We start from the raw sequence: 14,366 nt of genomic DNA, 5'->3' as shown, positions 1-14,366 counted from the left end.
CATCTAGCACAGAGAAGAGATGGAGGCTTCAAGGAGCCCATTGCTGCTGTACATCTAGCACAGTGAAGAGATGGAGGCTTCGAGGAGCCCAATGCTGCTGTTCATCTAGCACAGAGAAGAGATGGAGGCTTCGAGGAGCCCATTGCTGCTGTACATCTAGCAAAGAGAAGAGATGGAGGCTTCAGGGGAGACCATTGCTGCTGTACATCTAGCACAGAGAAGAGATGGAGGCTTTGGAGGAGCCCATTGCTGCTGTACATCTAGCACAGAGAAGAGATGGAGGCTTCGAGGAGCCCATTGCTGCTGTCCGTCTAGCACAGAGAAGAGATGGAGGCTTCGAGGAGCCCATTCCTGCTGTCCATCTAGCACAGAGAAGAGATGGAAGCTTCGAGGATCCCACACATCAAGCACAGAGAAGAGATAGAGGCTTCAAGGAGCCCATTGCTGCTGTACATCGAGCACAGAGAAGAGATGGAGGCTTCGAGGAGCCCATTGCTGCTGTCCGTCTAGCACAGAGAAGAGATGGAGGCTTTGAGGAGCCCATTGCTGCTGTTCATCTAGCACAGAGAAGAGATGGAGGGTTCGAGGAGCCCATTGCTGCTGTACATCTAGCACAGAGAAGAGATGGAGGCTTCGAGGAGCCCATTGCTGCTGTACATCTAGCACAGAGAAGAGATGGAGGCTTCGAGGAGTCCATTGCTGCTGTACATCTAGCACAGAGAAGAGATGGAGGCTTCGAGAAGTCCATTGCTGCTGTACATCTAGCACAGAGAAGAGATGGAGGCTTCGAGAAGACCATCGCTGCTGTACATCAAGCCGAGAGAAGAGATGGAAGCTTCCAGGAGCCCATTGCTGCTGTACATCTAGCACAGAGAAGAGATGGAGGCTTCGAGGAGCCCATTGCTGCTGTACATCTAGCACAGAGAAGAGATGGAGGCTTCGAGGAGCCCATGGCTACTGTACATCTAGCAGAGAGAGGAGATGGAGGCTTCAAGGAGCCCATTGCTGCTGTACATCCAGCACAGAGAAGAGATGGAGGCTTCAAGGAGCCCATTACTGCTGTACATCTAGCACAGTGAAGAGATGGAGGCTTCAAGGAGCCCATTGCTGCTGTACATCTAGCACAGTGAAGAGATGGAGGCTTTGAGGAGCCCATTGCTGCTGTACATCTAGGACAGAATAGATGGAGGCTTCGAGGAGCCCATTGCTGCTGTACGTCTAGCAGAGAGAAGAGATGGAGGCTTCGTGGAGCCCATTGCTGCTGTACATCTAGCACAGAGAAGACATGGAGGCTTCAAGGAGCCCATTGCTGCTGTACATCTAGCACACAGACGAGATGGAGGCTTTGAGGAGCCCATTGCTGCTGTCCATCTGGCACAGAGTAGAGATGGAGGCTTCGAGGAGACCATTGCTGCTGTACATCTAGCACAGAGAAGAGATGGAGACTTCGAGGAGACCATTGCTGCTGTACATCTAGCACAGAGAAGAGATGGAGACTTCGAGGAGACCATTGCTCCTGTCCATCTAGCACAGAGAAGAGATGCAGGCTTCGAAGAGCCCATTGCTGCTGTACATCTAGCACAGAGAAGAGATGGAGGCTTCGAGGAGCCCATTGCTGCTGTACATCTAGCACAGAGAAGAGATGGAGGCTTTGAGGAGTCCATTGCTGCTGTACATCTAGCGGAGAGAAGAGATGGAGGCATCGAAGAGCCCATTGCTGCTGTACATCTAGCACAGAGAAGAGATGGAGGCTTCGAGGAGCCCATTGCTGCTGTACATCTAGCACAGAGAAGAGATGGAGGCTTCGAGGAGCCCATTGCTGCTGTACATCTAGCACAGAGAATAGATGGAGGCTTCGAGGAGCCCATTGCTGCTGTACATCTAGCACAGAGAAGAGATGGAGGCTTCGAGGAGCCCATTGCTGCTGTACATCTAGCACAGAGAAGAGATGGAGGCATCGAGGGGCCCATTGCTGCTGTACATCTAGCACAGAGAAGAGATAGAGGCTTCGAGGAGCCCATTGCTGCTGTACATCTAGCACAGAGAAGAGATGGAAGCTTCAAGGAGCCCATTGCTGCTGTACATCCAGCACAGAGAAGAGATGGAGGCTTCGTGGAGCCCATTGCTACTGTACATCTAGCAGAGAGAGGAGATGGAGGCTTCAAGGAGCCCATTGCTGCTGTACATCCAGCACAGAGAAGAGATGGAGGCTTCAAGGAGCCCATTGCTGCTGTACATCCAGCACAGAGAAGAGATGGAGGCTTTGAGGAGCCCATTGCTGCTGTACATCTAGCACAGAGAAGAGATGGAGGCTTCGAGGAGCCCATTGCTGCTGTACATCTAGCACAGAGAAGAGATGGAGGCATCGAGGAGACCATCGCTGCTGTACATCAAGCCGAGAGAAGAGATTAAGGCTTCGAGGTGCCCATTGCTGCTGTACATCTAGCACAGAGAAGAGATGGAGGCTTCGAGGAGCCCATTGCTGCTGTACATCTAGCACAGAGAAGAGATGGAGGCTTCGAGGAGTCCATTGCTGCTGTATATCGGGCACTGAGAAGAGATGGAGGCTTCGAGGAGCCCATTGCTGCTGTACATCTAGGACAGAGAAGAGATGGAGGCTTCGAGGAGCCTATTGCTGCTGTACCTCTAGCACAGAGACAAGATGGAGGCTTCGAGGAGCCCATTGCTGCTGTACATCTAGCAGAGAGAAGAGATGGAGGCTTCGAGGAGCCCATTGCTGCTGTACCTCTAGCACAGAGACAAGATGGAGTCTTCGAGGAGCCCATTGCTGCTGTACATCTAGCACAGAGAAGAGATGGAGGCTTCAAGGAGCCCATTGCTGCTGTACATCCAGCACAGAGAAGAGATGGAGGCTTCGAGGAGCCCATGGCTACTGTACATCTAGCAGAGAGAGGAGATGGAGGCTTCAAGGAGCCCATTGCTGCTGTACATCCAGCACAGAGAAGAGATGGAGGCTTCAAGGAGCCCATTACTGCTGTACATCTAGCACAGTGAAGAGATGGAGGCTTCAAGGAGCCCATTGCTGCTGTACATCTAGCACAGTGAAGAGATGGAGGCTTTGAGGAGCCCATTGCTGCTGTACATCTAGGACAGAATAGATGGAGGCTTCGAGGAGCCCATTGCTGCTGTACGTCTAGCAGAGAGAAGAGATGGAGGCTTCGTGGAGCCCATTGCTGCTGTCAGTCTAGTACACAGAAGAGATGGTGGCTTCAAGGAGCCCATTGCTGCTGTACATCGAGCACAGAGAAGAGATGGAGGCTTCGAGGAGCCCATTGTTGCTGCACATCTAGCACAGTGAAGAGATGGAGGCTTCGAGGAGCCCAATGCTGCTGTACATCTAGCACAGAGAAGAGATGGAGGCTTCGAGAAGCCCATTGTTGCTGCACATCTAGCACAGTGAAGAGATGGAGGCTTCGAGGAGCCCAATGCTGCTGTACATCTAGCACAGTGAAGAGATGGAGGCTTCGAGGAGCCCATTGCTGCTGTTCATCTAGCACAGAGAAGCGATGGAGGCTTCGAGGAGCCCATTGCTGCTGTACATCTAGCATAGAGAAGAGATGGAGGCTTCAGGGGAGACCATTGCTGCTGTCCATCTAGCACAGAGAAGAGATGGTGGCTTCAAGGAGCCCATTGCTGCTGTACATCTAGCACAGAGAAGAAATGGAGGCTTCAAGGAGCCCATTGCTGCTGTACATCTAGCAGAGAGAAGAGATGGAGGCTTCGAGGAGCCCATTGCTGCTGTACATCTAGCACAGAGAAGAGATGGAGGCTTCGCGGAGCCTATTGCTGCTGTCCATCTAGCACAGAGAAGAGATGGTGGCTTTGAGGAGCCCATTGCTGCTGCACATCCAGCACAGAGAAGAGATGGAGGCTTCGAGGAGCCCATTGCTGCTTTACATCTAGCACAGAGAAGAGATGGAGGCTTCAATGAGCCCGGTGCTGCTGTCCATCTAGCACAGAGAAGAGATGGAGGCTTCAATGAGCCCGGTGCTGCTGTACATCTAGCACAGAGAAGAGATGGAGGCATCAAGGCACCCACTGTGCTGTGCATCTAGCACAGAGAAGAGATGGAGGCTTTGAGGAGCCCATTGCTGCTGTACATCTAGCACAGAGACGAGATGGAGGCTTTGAGGAGCCCATTGCTGCTGTACATCGAGCACAGAGAAGAGATGGAGGCTTCAAGGAGCCCATTGCTGCTGTACATCGAGCACAGAGAAGAGATGGAGGCTTCGAGTAGCCCATTGCTACTCAACCTCTAGGAAAGTGACATGCAAGCATAATGTTTTCACGTATGCTAGTACATACAAATATATCAATTTGCAGCACACACAAACAAACATGCAAATACATACAGAAATTCTGGCACATAGAAACAGATGTGCATTGATATTTTCAGGAACACACAGGCACTCATATGCACACATATGTACTTATGCAAAAACAGGCTGTTAGACCTGGCACCTTGGCGTGAGTTTCCCTTCCACTTTTTGCTGATGTGCCTCAGATGTTTTTGCTGGTGTCCACTGCTCAGGGCACTGCGCCACGGCCAATCTGTGCCGCAGTGCAAGTGCTCCCAATGTAAAGTATAAATGTGATTGATGTTCATGCTTAGTACTTTGAATTCACTGTCAGTCCCCAGTAGAATGCACCAGGAGTTCCAGTGCTGGTGAATGCCAATACTGCTAGTGGGCCTGCAGCGCTGGTTGCGCCACCCACAGAAGCAGCCTTTTAAAATGTGTCTAGGGTCTGCCATTGCAGAACCTGCGTGCAGTCTGGTACTGTCATGCTGACTGGGCAAGTACACACACTTGCCAGCCTCTAAGCCTTCCCTTTGCTTCATATTAGTCACCCCTATGGTAGGCCCAAGGGCAGGGTGCATTGTAAGTGTAAGGTAGGACATACTCTGATGTATGTGGCATGTACTAATAGTGAATCCAGGAGAAGACACTGGAGTGGATCACCTCCTTCCTCGCCGGAAGGACACAGAGAGTCCGCCTCCCCCCGTTCAGATCGGAGGCCACCGAAGTAATCTGCGGCGTTCCTCAAGGCTCCTCGCTCAGCCCAACCCTCTTCAACGTCTACATGAGCCCCCTCGCAGCCATCGCACGCCAGCACAACCTGAACATCATCTCCTACGCCGACGACACCCAGCTGATCCTCTCCCTCACTAACGACCCCGCCACCGCCAGAGCCAACCTGCGTGAAGGGATGACAGACGTAGCCAAATATATGTCGAACAGCCGCCTGAAACTGAACTCGGACAAGACGGAAGTCCTCATCCTGGGATCCTCACCCTCCAGCTGGGACGACTCCTGGTGGCCCCCCGCCCTGGGCAGCGCACACAAACCAACAGACCACGCACGCAACCTGGGCTTCATCCTGGACTCCTCCCTCTCCATGACCAGACAAGTCAACGCCGTCTCCTCGTCGTGCTTCAACATCCTGCGCATGCTACGTAAGATCTTCCGATGGATCCCCACCGAGACCAGGAAGACGGTCACCCAGGCCCTCGTCACCAGCCGTCTGGACTACGGCAACTCCCTCTACGCCGGAACCACCGCCAAACTCCAGAAGAGACTCCAGCGGATCCAGAACACCTCAGCACGACTCATCCTGGACATCCCCCGCCGCAGCCACATCTCCGGACACCTGAGAGACCTGCACTGGCTCCCGGTCAACAAGAGAATCACCTTCCGGCTCCTCACCCACGCACACAAAGCCCTACACAACCAAGGACCAGGATACCTCAACAGCCGCCTCAACTTCTACGCTCCCAAACGCCAGCTTCGATCGACCAGCCACGCCCTCGCCGCCGTCCCCCGCATCCGAAGAGCCAACACAGGAGGAAGGTCCTTCTCCTACCTGGCCGCCAAGACTTGGAACTCCCTTCCGACCCACCTCCGCCTGACCCAGGACCACCTCGCCTTCAGGAAGCAGCTCAAGACCTGGCTGTTTGAGCAGTAGCGGACCCCCTCCCCCCAGCGCCTTGAGACCCTCCGGGTGAGTAGTGCGCTATATAAATGCTCTGATTGATTGATTGAATTACAGCCAAATTCGTTTTTCACTATTGTAAGGCTACCTGTTCTCTTAGGCCAAGATGGGCTGCTGGTATTATTACACTCTATAATCCCAGCAGGCTCAGGGAACATGGTAGAAAGTCAAGGTTAGTATGCCTGAACTCAAAATAAACTTTACTAAAATAAGTATTTTATTATTCTAATATCCTGTGTTTGCAAATGCTACTTTTAGAAAGCTAGCATTTGCTTGCCTAACCATTTCAGCCCGCCTCTGCTAGCATGTGTATCTGCTGTCTGGCTTGATTGAGCTTGCCCCCTGATATGAACCCCAGGACCAGTGGGTTCTCCTGTGCTTTGGCTCGTCTGACATCTGAGGCCGAGTATTTCCTCCCGCCAGAGGTGAAGTCTGTGCCCTCTCGCCCCCTCCTAGGGCCGTGGTACCCGGGAGCCTGCCTGCCCTCTTGCCCGTGAGAGCCTCGCTCTGTTTAGACTCGCTCTCTGCCCCCGGACTAAGGCCGGCCGCTCCTCTGCCCCCGCCTGCTACTGGAGTGCCAGAGTGCCTCTTTGCCCCTCCCGCCGGAATCCAGGACTCGAGAGCAGCCTACAGCCTGGATGGCCGCCCGTGCGTGACAGTGCACCCGGCCGCCCCGCTTTGCCCTTTCGTCCCAGGAGAGGCCGCGCCGCATCTTGAAGGGACCCCCCTCGGTACAGTCTGTGCTGAGGGCTCCTGTGCTGCGCCCCGCCTGACGGAGATCGTCCGCCTTTGACCAGACCCCCGAGCACCCTCCGTGACTGCCGCACACTCGTGGAGTGCGCCACGGGACCGGAACACACTGCAAGTCATACTGACCAATTCCACGCACAGGGCTTGTCTCGGGGCCCGCAACGTTCTTCTTTCCCCATAGCCCTGTGCGTCGCTTCGGTGGTTTAGGTACGTCCTCCCCTCGTCACGGCTGGGCGCTTCATTGATCACCACCCGAAGCCCTGTTCAGTCTTGACGTGCCTCGTAGCGCCTCTCCCAAGCGCACTCGAGCCTCGGAGCCTCTGGGCAGCAGCGTGCATAACCTTGGTGACAGCCCCGTACGCTTCATTGTCGGGAGCGGTACGTCGCGTACCCCCGGCTCACGCGAGAAGCGTGAGTATTGGAAGGGGTGCTGGGATTTCACCCGTCCGAAACGCTACCAAGTGCAGGACCGAGTCCCTGAGGTCCCAGAGGGGTAGAAATTTACCTAATCCGTTTAAAAACCAACAAAGAACTAAGAGAACCGTTTTTGAAGCAAAATAGACTAAAAAGGAAACATTAGAACTGTATCCAAGAACACTGCCTATTTACAATCTGGTGGCCTAAATTAAAATCGTTATATTGGTCTTGTGATAAGCCTTACCTGCACAGATATATTTTTATATAAAGAAACCGTATTTTGATAACCACAGCCTGGTGTCCATTTGTGGGGGGATTGGTACATTTACTGTGTGTGTGATTACAAATGCTTAACTCAGAAACGCCTGAAGAATAGCCTTGGCTGCTCACGCCACGCACCTAGAGGGTGAGCAAGGGTAATTCTAAGAGGTCATCCTTCGCCCTGACTTGGAGGAGAGGGTCCCTGCTTGTCACAAGTGAATACTTGTGCCAACCAGAGACCCCCAATTCTAACACATGCCTACACCAAGGTAGGTAAAAATCACATCAGATTTCTTCCTGGTGAAGTTTAATGTAAAGTTTATCAAATTACACTTTTGTAGTGAAATGTGATTTGCTAGTATCCTGCAGCACATTTTTTTCTCACACAAGCGGTCATGTTAAACATTTTTGTGAAATACCCACTATGAACTGGTTTCAGTAAACCAGTTGGTGGGCCTCTTGCAAGATGCACACTCAGGTAAAAAAAATATGCAAAGTGGTCTAATGCAGAATTTTTAGCAATTTGATTAATATTGTGTTCTGCAAATTTCAGAAATTGTGACTTTTGCCTCCTTATTTAAAATGTGTGCAGGCATTGTCTAACAGCTCCTAAAAAGAACATATTTCAAGTGCAATGAAACTTATGAGATCTTTCAGATACATCTCACATCTGACTGTGTCACTTATAATGTGTCTTGCACCATTTTGATTTTGCAAACTTTGAGGTTGAACATTTTACAGTATTTGCATTTCTGCATCTTGCTGTGCTTACTTCCTCTGTCCACCACTTCCATGCAGAACCCGCTTGCAGGTGTAGAGCAGTTTGTGACGGTGTTGCAGGCTGTACTGTGCGGTGCATTCCTACACGTGTAGCACTGCAGAGAATGGGCTGAAAAAAGAAAAGAAAAAACTATTAACAAATGTAAAGTCATGCTCATGACCCCCAGTGTCAGGTTCCATGCAATGTGCCCTCTGGGAGCCTTTACAATATTAACCTATAATTCACCTGTGTAGATGGGGTCAGCGTTTGCTCTATCCTAGGGCAGGCTGCAGCTTGTCCCTGTGTCCAAGGCCAAGGCCAGAGCCTGCCACCCACTCCCTCTACACATCAGAGAAAGAGCACCAGAGCTGCCAAGGTTTCAGGCTGCTATGTGTGACCTTCCATAATGTCAGTGAAATTATGAGTGACATTTCAATGACAATGAGTGACACCTTCATGAGAGTAACATGAAGCAACGAAGACGAGGGAAACATGCTGGGGTTGAATAAAAACATGCAACATAAATGTCCATGGCACGGATAACATCATGACCCCCACATGCTGTCAGAGCTACACTAGACCTGATTGACTTAAGTGACGCAGTGAGGCTCAGAAGCCTCGAGCGGTCTAACAAGATTTTAGTGCAGCTTTAGCTGGAGTGGCGAATCTCGTGAAAACGAGTGATTCAACCGACCAGTGGCAGCTCCCCCATTGGGGTGTGGCGGCGTCGCCCGACTGCTTTCTCGCAGTGCGAGAAGGCAGAATAAATATGGTAAAAAAAAAAACAGCCATTTTATGGTGCTTCTTCTCACAGGGCAAGAAAGCAGAAGTGCCTGGTTGGGGGTGGGCGGTCCTGCTCGAGGGCAAGGAGGAGGGGAGGGGAGTGGCTTGCCGACTGTTAGTGCTGACTATTTGGTCAGCCCGAGAACTGACCCATTAGTCAGTATGCACAACAGTGGGCAAGCCCCTCCCCCCCAGCCCTCGCGCAGGACCGCCCACTCTCCCTATTTCTCTCTGTATGCTTCTGCCTGCAGCATACATAGAGAAAATGGCCCGGGTGGGGCTCACTCCAATGCACACCACCCGTTGTGATTGGAGGAGGGGAGGGAGGCTGCCTGTCCTGATGACGAGAGCAGAGCTGCTGGATTTCGAAAATGCAGGACGGTTTGATCGGAGGTGGCGCCGGACGGAAAGTTTTTTTGTTTTTTTAAGTAAACCCCTCCTGCTCCCCCCAAACTCCCCCCTTCCCCCACCGATCCGTCATATGCCGGCCGAGACTGCCCTGATGTCTCTTTTCTGTGTTAGTTTGTTTTCCGCTTCAAATAGCTAAATGGTGTGTGACCGGCTATTAATTATCTTTAAGGACAGAGGTCTCTCACTAGAGCAAATATTCCACTAGACCGACTGAATTTTGCATATGCAAAAGTGTACTGCTGGTGCAGTAACCTCTTGAGTGTTTTTGGAATGCTTTACTGATCTGATTCTGGCTGGAAGGGCCTTCTATGTCTCTATGGGATAATACTGATGCCTTTAAATCGAATCCTTCAGCTCATTAACTGGGCTGGCAAAAATGTAAGAGCATTAATCAAAAGCGGATAGTTTATCTTCTTGGCGACGGACTGAAAACGGTGTGGTCTTAAACAAACAAATTTTAAAAAGGTCTAAAATGTGCAATTATTAATTAATATTCAAGATGCACGCGGAGTCAGCAAGGCAAAGGGATTGAAATTATGCTGCACTAAAAAAAAATGTGCCTTTGCTAAATAAATGTATTAGCCATCCCCAAAGTCAAATCATTGGCATTGTCAAAACTAATAAAACTTTCATGCAGTACCCCCCCTCCGACTGAAGGGAGACTGTGTTTATCAAAGATTTACCCACAGTACTATAGTCAGACCAATTTGGTACACATTGTATTAACACCTTGAACTTTACAGGTTGATCCGACCCTCTTGGCTTCAAACTTGTGACCTAGAGTTTAAAAAAAACGCGGCAGTAGGTACATTAACCCACTTGGGTACGTTAATCAGTGCTTCTTTAAGTCACCATTAGGTGATTTGAACTTCAAATCATCTGGGTTTTGAAGAGACTACTATAGAATGCATAAACACATCACTGTGCCCAGCAAGGGCGGCTGGCTTGCCAGCTCACAGTGCCCAGCAAGGGCAGCTGGCTCGCCAGCGCCAGTTCACTGTGCCCAGCAAGAGTGGCTGGCCCGCCATCGCCAACTCACTGGTGTTAAAACATAATCGACAAACGTGAACATCACCGGCGCCATCTTGCTTAACAAGAGCCATCGACCGCATGTAAACGGCATCCATTTTAGGTGCCGCGGCCATCTCACGCTTTGCGAGTCACCCACGACTCACCCTGACCTCGCAACCATCCCCGGCGCTCTGCTCCAGCATGACCAAATGCTTGGAGGTCATAAACCCTTGACCACGTGACAAAACCCGGAGCCACTTTCCGCCCTAAACACATTTGTCCTTTCATCCTCCCCGCTTGAGCAGGCCCTTCTGATAACCCCCAACTGCACCTGGCCACTCGATCTGGTCCCAGGCTGTAAACCAAGCCTTGCGGATGTACTTTATTGCCCCCAGACAGCAGGACTTGTTGCACACACAGAGATGCATAATCTTATCATCTACATAACTCTTAGATCTGACCGATCCCATGCATTTACAGTCCCCATTGGAATATCCGGCTGTGTGATATCAATCACCAATCAAGATCCGGGTGGGGGACAACCAACTGTTGGGACTCTGTGAGAACCTGCTGGGGGGCGGGAATTCCTAGGATGTTTGGCCACCAATAAACTTACTGTAAAACTGTATATAATTTGGGGCAGCGGAGAAGTTGTTAGAACACCTCCTGAAGACATTGAGTGTGTCAGGCCTGTTGTGTTCTCTACTAAAGCAATAAACTCGTTCTTGCTTTCCAATTTCCAGCGCCAGTCTCTTTATTTGGTAAATATCGATATTGGGATTAAAGGCGCAATGCGCCGAACAGCCTTGTTATTCGTTAAAGATTGGCTGTTTTCCCACAAATTGGCGTCCCAACTCGGGGCCCATCAGCGACACGTGGGTCCAGGTAGAGAGGTCCTAACGACGGAGTGAACAACTGCAACGATAGGGAAGTGCACCTGCCCAAGAGAGACCCTCGTCTGGCGGCCGATCATCCGAACTTCACCGGTTCCGAACGGACCTCTCGAGTGACCTACGGTCCTGACTGGGATCCCACAGGAGTGCCGCAGCTAATACGGAGAAAAGAGGACGGTCGGGCACTGGAAGTGGAAGACGAAGAACTGTCCATACGGTCCGGGTAAGGTTGTGAAAACGACTAGAAATGGAAATGATTGATTGTTATTGAAATACTAGTATTGTGCTTTATTGGTTTGTTTAGCTCATTAGCTAATTGATACATTGGTTCTCTTTGAGATATTCTCTGTTTGCAAACAACTAAGAGTAGGAATATTCTCTCTTTGCTTGCAGTGAAGGATATGTAGTGTGGACCTTTGTCCACAATGGTTTGAGATCTTCATTTGTCCGATTATACGTCATGCCTATCTTCTCCCCACTGATTGGTAATTAGTTCAATGTTGGAAAAGGGGGGTGGTGGCACAGAGTTTCAGAATGATGCAGAATACTCTTACCAAGTCAAGAGATCATGGTTTTAATCCATCACCGTTTTTTAGCTCACTGCACCATCCCAGCTCAGAACCTGGCTATATGCAAATTAGTCTGTTCCTGTCCCAGTGCATGATGGGAACAGGGCAAACCAAACTACCAAGTCAATTCTTGTACTGGGAAGGAAACAAGCTTCCGGGGACCGGTTTCTGGCATCACAGCCTTCTTTGGCCCGGCTTGCTTGAATCCTGATGGTGCAATGAGCAAGGGACTCACGTCTGAGTATACCCTCCTGGTTCAACCCAGACCATTTATTAGAGGTCGATCATCCGGCTCCACCGGAAGGCACCCCTAATAAGGACATGTTTATAAAATACAGACTAGTCGCTGTAGCTTACAGTAAGCTACGGCATAATAATACAAAGAAAGATAGGGAAAATCAGTGGCCACTGACGGGATCTTTTGATCCTGCTAAAATAGATATGCTAGAGATAGCTTTACGTATAAAGAAAACTACGCCAACTATGCTTGACAGCTTCGGCTTATGGCGAAAAGAAACACCGCAACGAAAGACAAGGGAAGCAAGAGTAGAAAAGGAACTGCGAAAATCAGCTCACCTAGCTGGCAAAAAGTTAGAAGAGGAAATTCTGGAAAGAGAAAGAGTTAGGAAAGAACGAGAGGCAGAGATCTCGGGTCAATTCCCGGTTAGAGTTCCCTGAACCCTTTACCCTGAGTTCCCATCAAAACAAAGGATCGATGACGATCTACTTCTAGGTCCACCAATTATCTGTATACCCCCTCCTTATGCCCCTACCCATGCCCTAGGGCAACAGCAAGGACCTCCGAATACCACTGAAGGTAACGCCAGGGCCTCGGTACCTACGGCCTCTGCGCCGACCGAGCCTCTCAAGACAAATGCCTTATCAGATAACATGCTAGACAGTACGGAAATAAAGGAGTCGGTAAGAATCCCCCAATTCAGTAACAATGAGCAAGCTGGCATCGATAGAATAGTTAAGACTAATCGATAGAAAGGAAACTGAGGAACACTTAACGGACATATGTAACTCGTACACGGACAATCGCAAACGACACTTTGTCGTGCGCTTTTGCTACCATATGCTCACAGCGTATGAAGAAAAATATAGCACCAAACGGCCCGACCGGCTCATAACTCTGTACAGGAAGGTAGATATAGGAGACTAGAGTGAATGCGATGTAGCTGAACTATTCTCTCAAACATTGGAAATCTTTTGTCACCTTATGGAGCAAGGGCAGACAGGCAAAGAAGCAACATCAACAATAATGGAACCCCGATAGACAGTAGATAATATGATGTCCATCAAGGAAGCTGCCCCCTATTGGGTCCCCCCTAGAGGACAAGGACCGCATGACGATATAAATCACCAAGACGCTAAGGGAAGGGTGATCTATAATTGGGTATATCAGCCCTGGGATAGACAGAACATTCTGACGTTTCGAAAATCCCTGCCAGACTTACGAAAGAATCCTAAAGGTCTATTACCAGAAGTTACAGACCAGTTAGAGCAGTTGGGAAGCTTCTAAGCCAGCGGCCATCCTCCATATGGCCCAGTATTACGAGCAACAGAAGAACGAGAACGAAAGGGCCAACGAAAAGAAAAAGAAGGACTTAAAAGAAAGAGTTATGATAGCGCAGCTACAAGGTGTAAATTCAGGAAGGGAACAGTACAAGGGAGGATATCAACAAAATACCCCGAGAGCGCCACCACCTAGGAATAACGAGACTACTCCATACAATGGACAACGAGACTTAGGGGAAGATCAGTGTGCATTTTGTAAAGGGTTTGGACACTGGAAGTCCCAATGCCCGATTCTAGCAGAAATAAATAAAGACAAAGGCACGAAGTAGCAGATGGGCCCAGAGGTAGAGGACGGGGAAGAGGGCACGCAAATGACATTAGCAAAGAGAGGCCAGGTAGGACAAATGCTTTTGACTGCCCCCGACAGAACCAGTATCAGCAATCGGACTACAAATTCTGCCAACCCCAAGTGACGTATTTAGGACACCTTTTGTCAAAATAAGGAAGAACGCTCTCACCAGACAGAATCCAGACCATTCTCGACACTCCTGTTCCCAAGACCCAGAAACTAGTCCGCTTACTGATTGGCCTCACCTCTTTCTGCCGACAATTGTTGCTGAATTTTAGTCTCATTGTCAAACCCCTTCTCTCCCTCCTAGCCAAAGACAGACCCTTTCCACTCCCTTGGACACCCGAATGCCAGTTTGCGTTCAAAGAATTGCAAGATGCCCTTTGTTCAGCACCCGTTGTAGGAACACCGGACTATTCCAAACCTTTTTCCCTCTACACGCACGAAAGGAAGGGATGAGCATTATCTGTCCTGACACAAGCAATTGGCCACAAGCAACACCCCTGTGCGTATTTCTCTGCCACCCTCGACCCAGTAGCTAGAGCGCTGCCCTTGCTTGCGTGCTGTAGCCGCTGCAGCAGTTTCCATTCAACAGAGCGAGATAATAGTGCTCTCCAACCCCATCACAG

General features: G+C 50.2%; 1 protein-coding gene across 1 annotated transcript in view; it reads right to left on the bottom strand.

Moving 5' to 3' along the window:
* Positions 1–14,366, bottom strand: part of LOC144805849 (lymphocyte antigen 6E-like) — a 52,602-nt gene that overhangs the window by 13,955 nt on the left and 24,281 nt on the right. The window contains exon 2 of the mRNA XM_078672328.1: positions 8,213–8,329. Within this exon, the coding sequence (XP_078528454.1) occupies positions 8,213–8,329 (117 nt within the window). The remainder of the gene's footprint in view (positions 1–8,212; positions 8,330–14,366) is intronic.

The sequence above is a fragment of the Lissotriton helveticus genome (genome assembly GCF_964261635.1).
Source record: "Lissotriton helveticus chromosome 1_1 unlocalized genomic scaffold, aLisHel1.1 SUPER_1_unloc_3, whole genome shotgun sequence".
Lineage (NCBI taxonomy): Eukaryota > Metazoa > Chordata > Amphibia > Caudata > Salamandridae > Lissotriton > Lissotriton helveticus.
The sequence above is the reverse complement of the archived record's forward strand: the minus strand, read 5'-3'. Positions and strand labels throughout refer to the sequence as shown.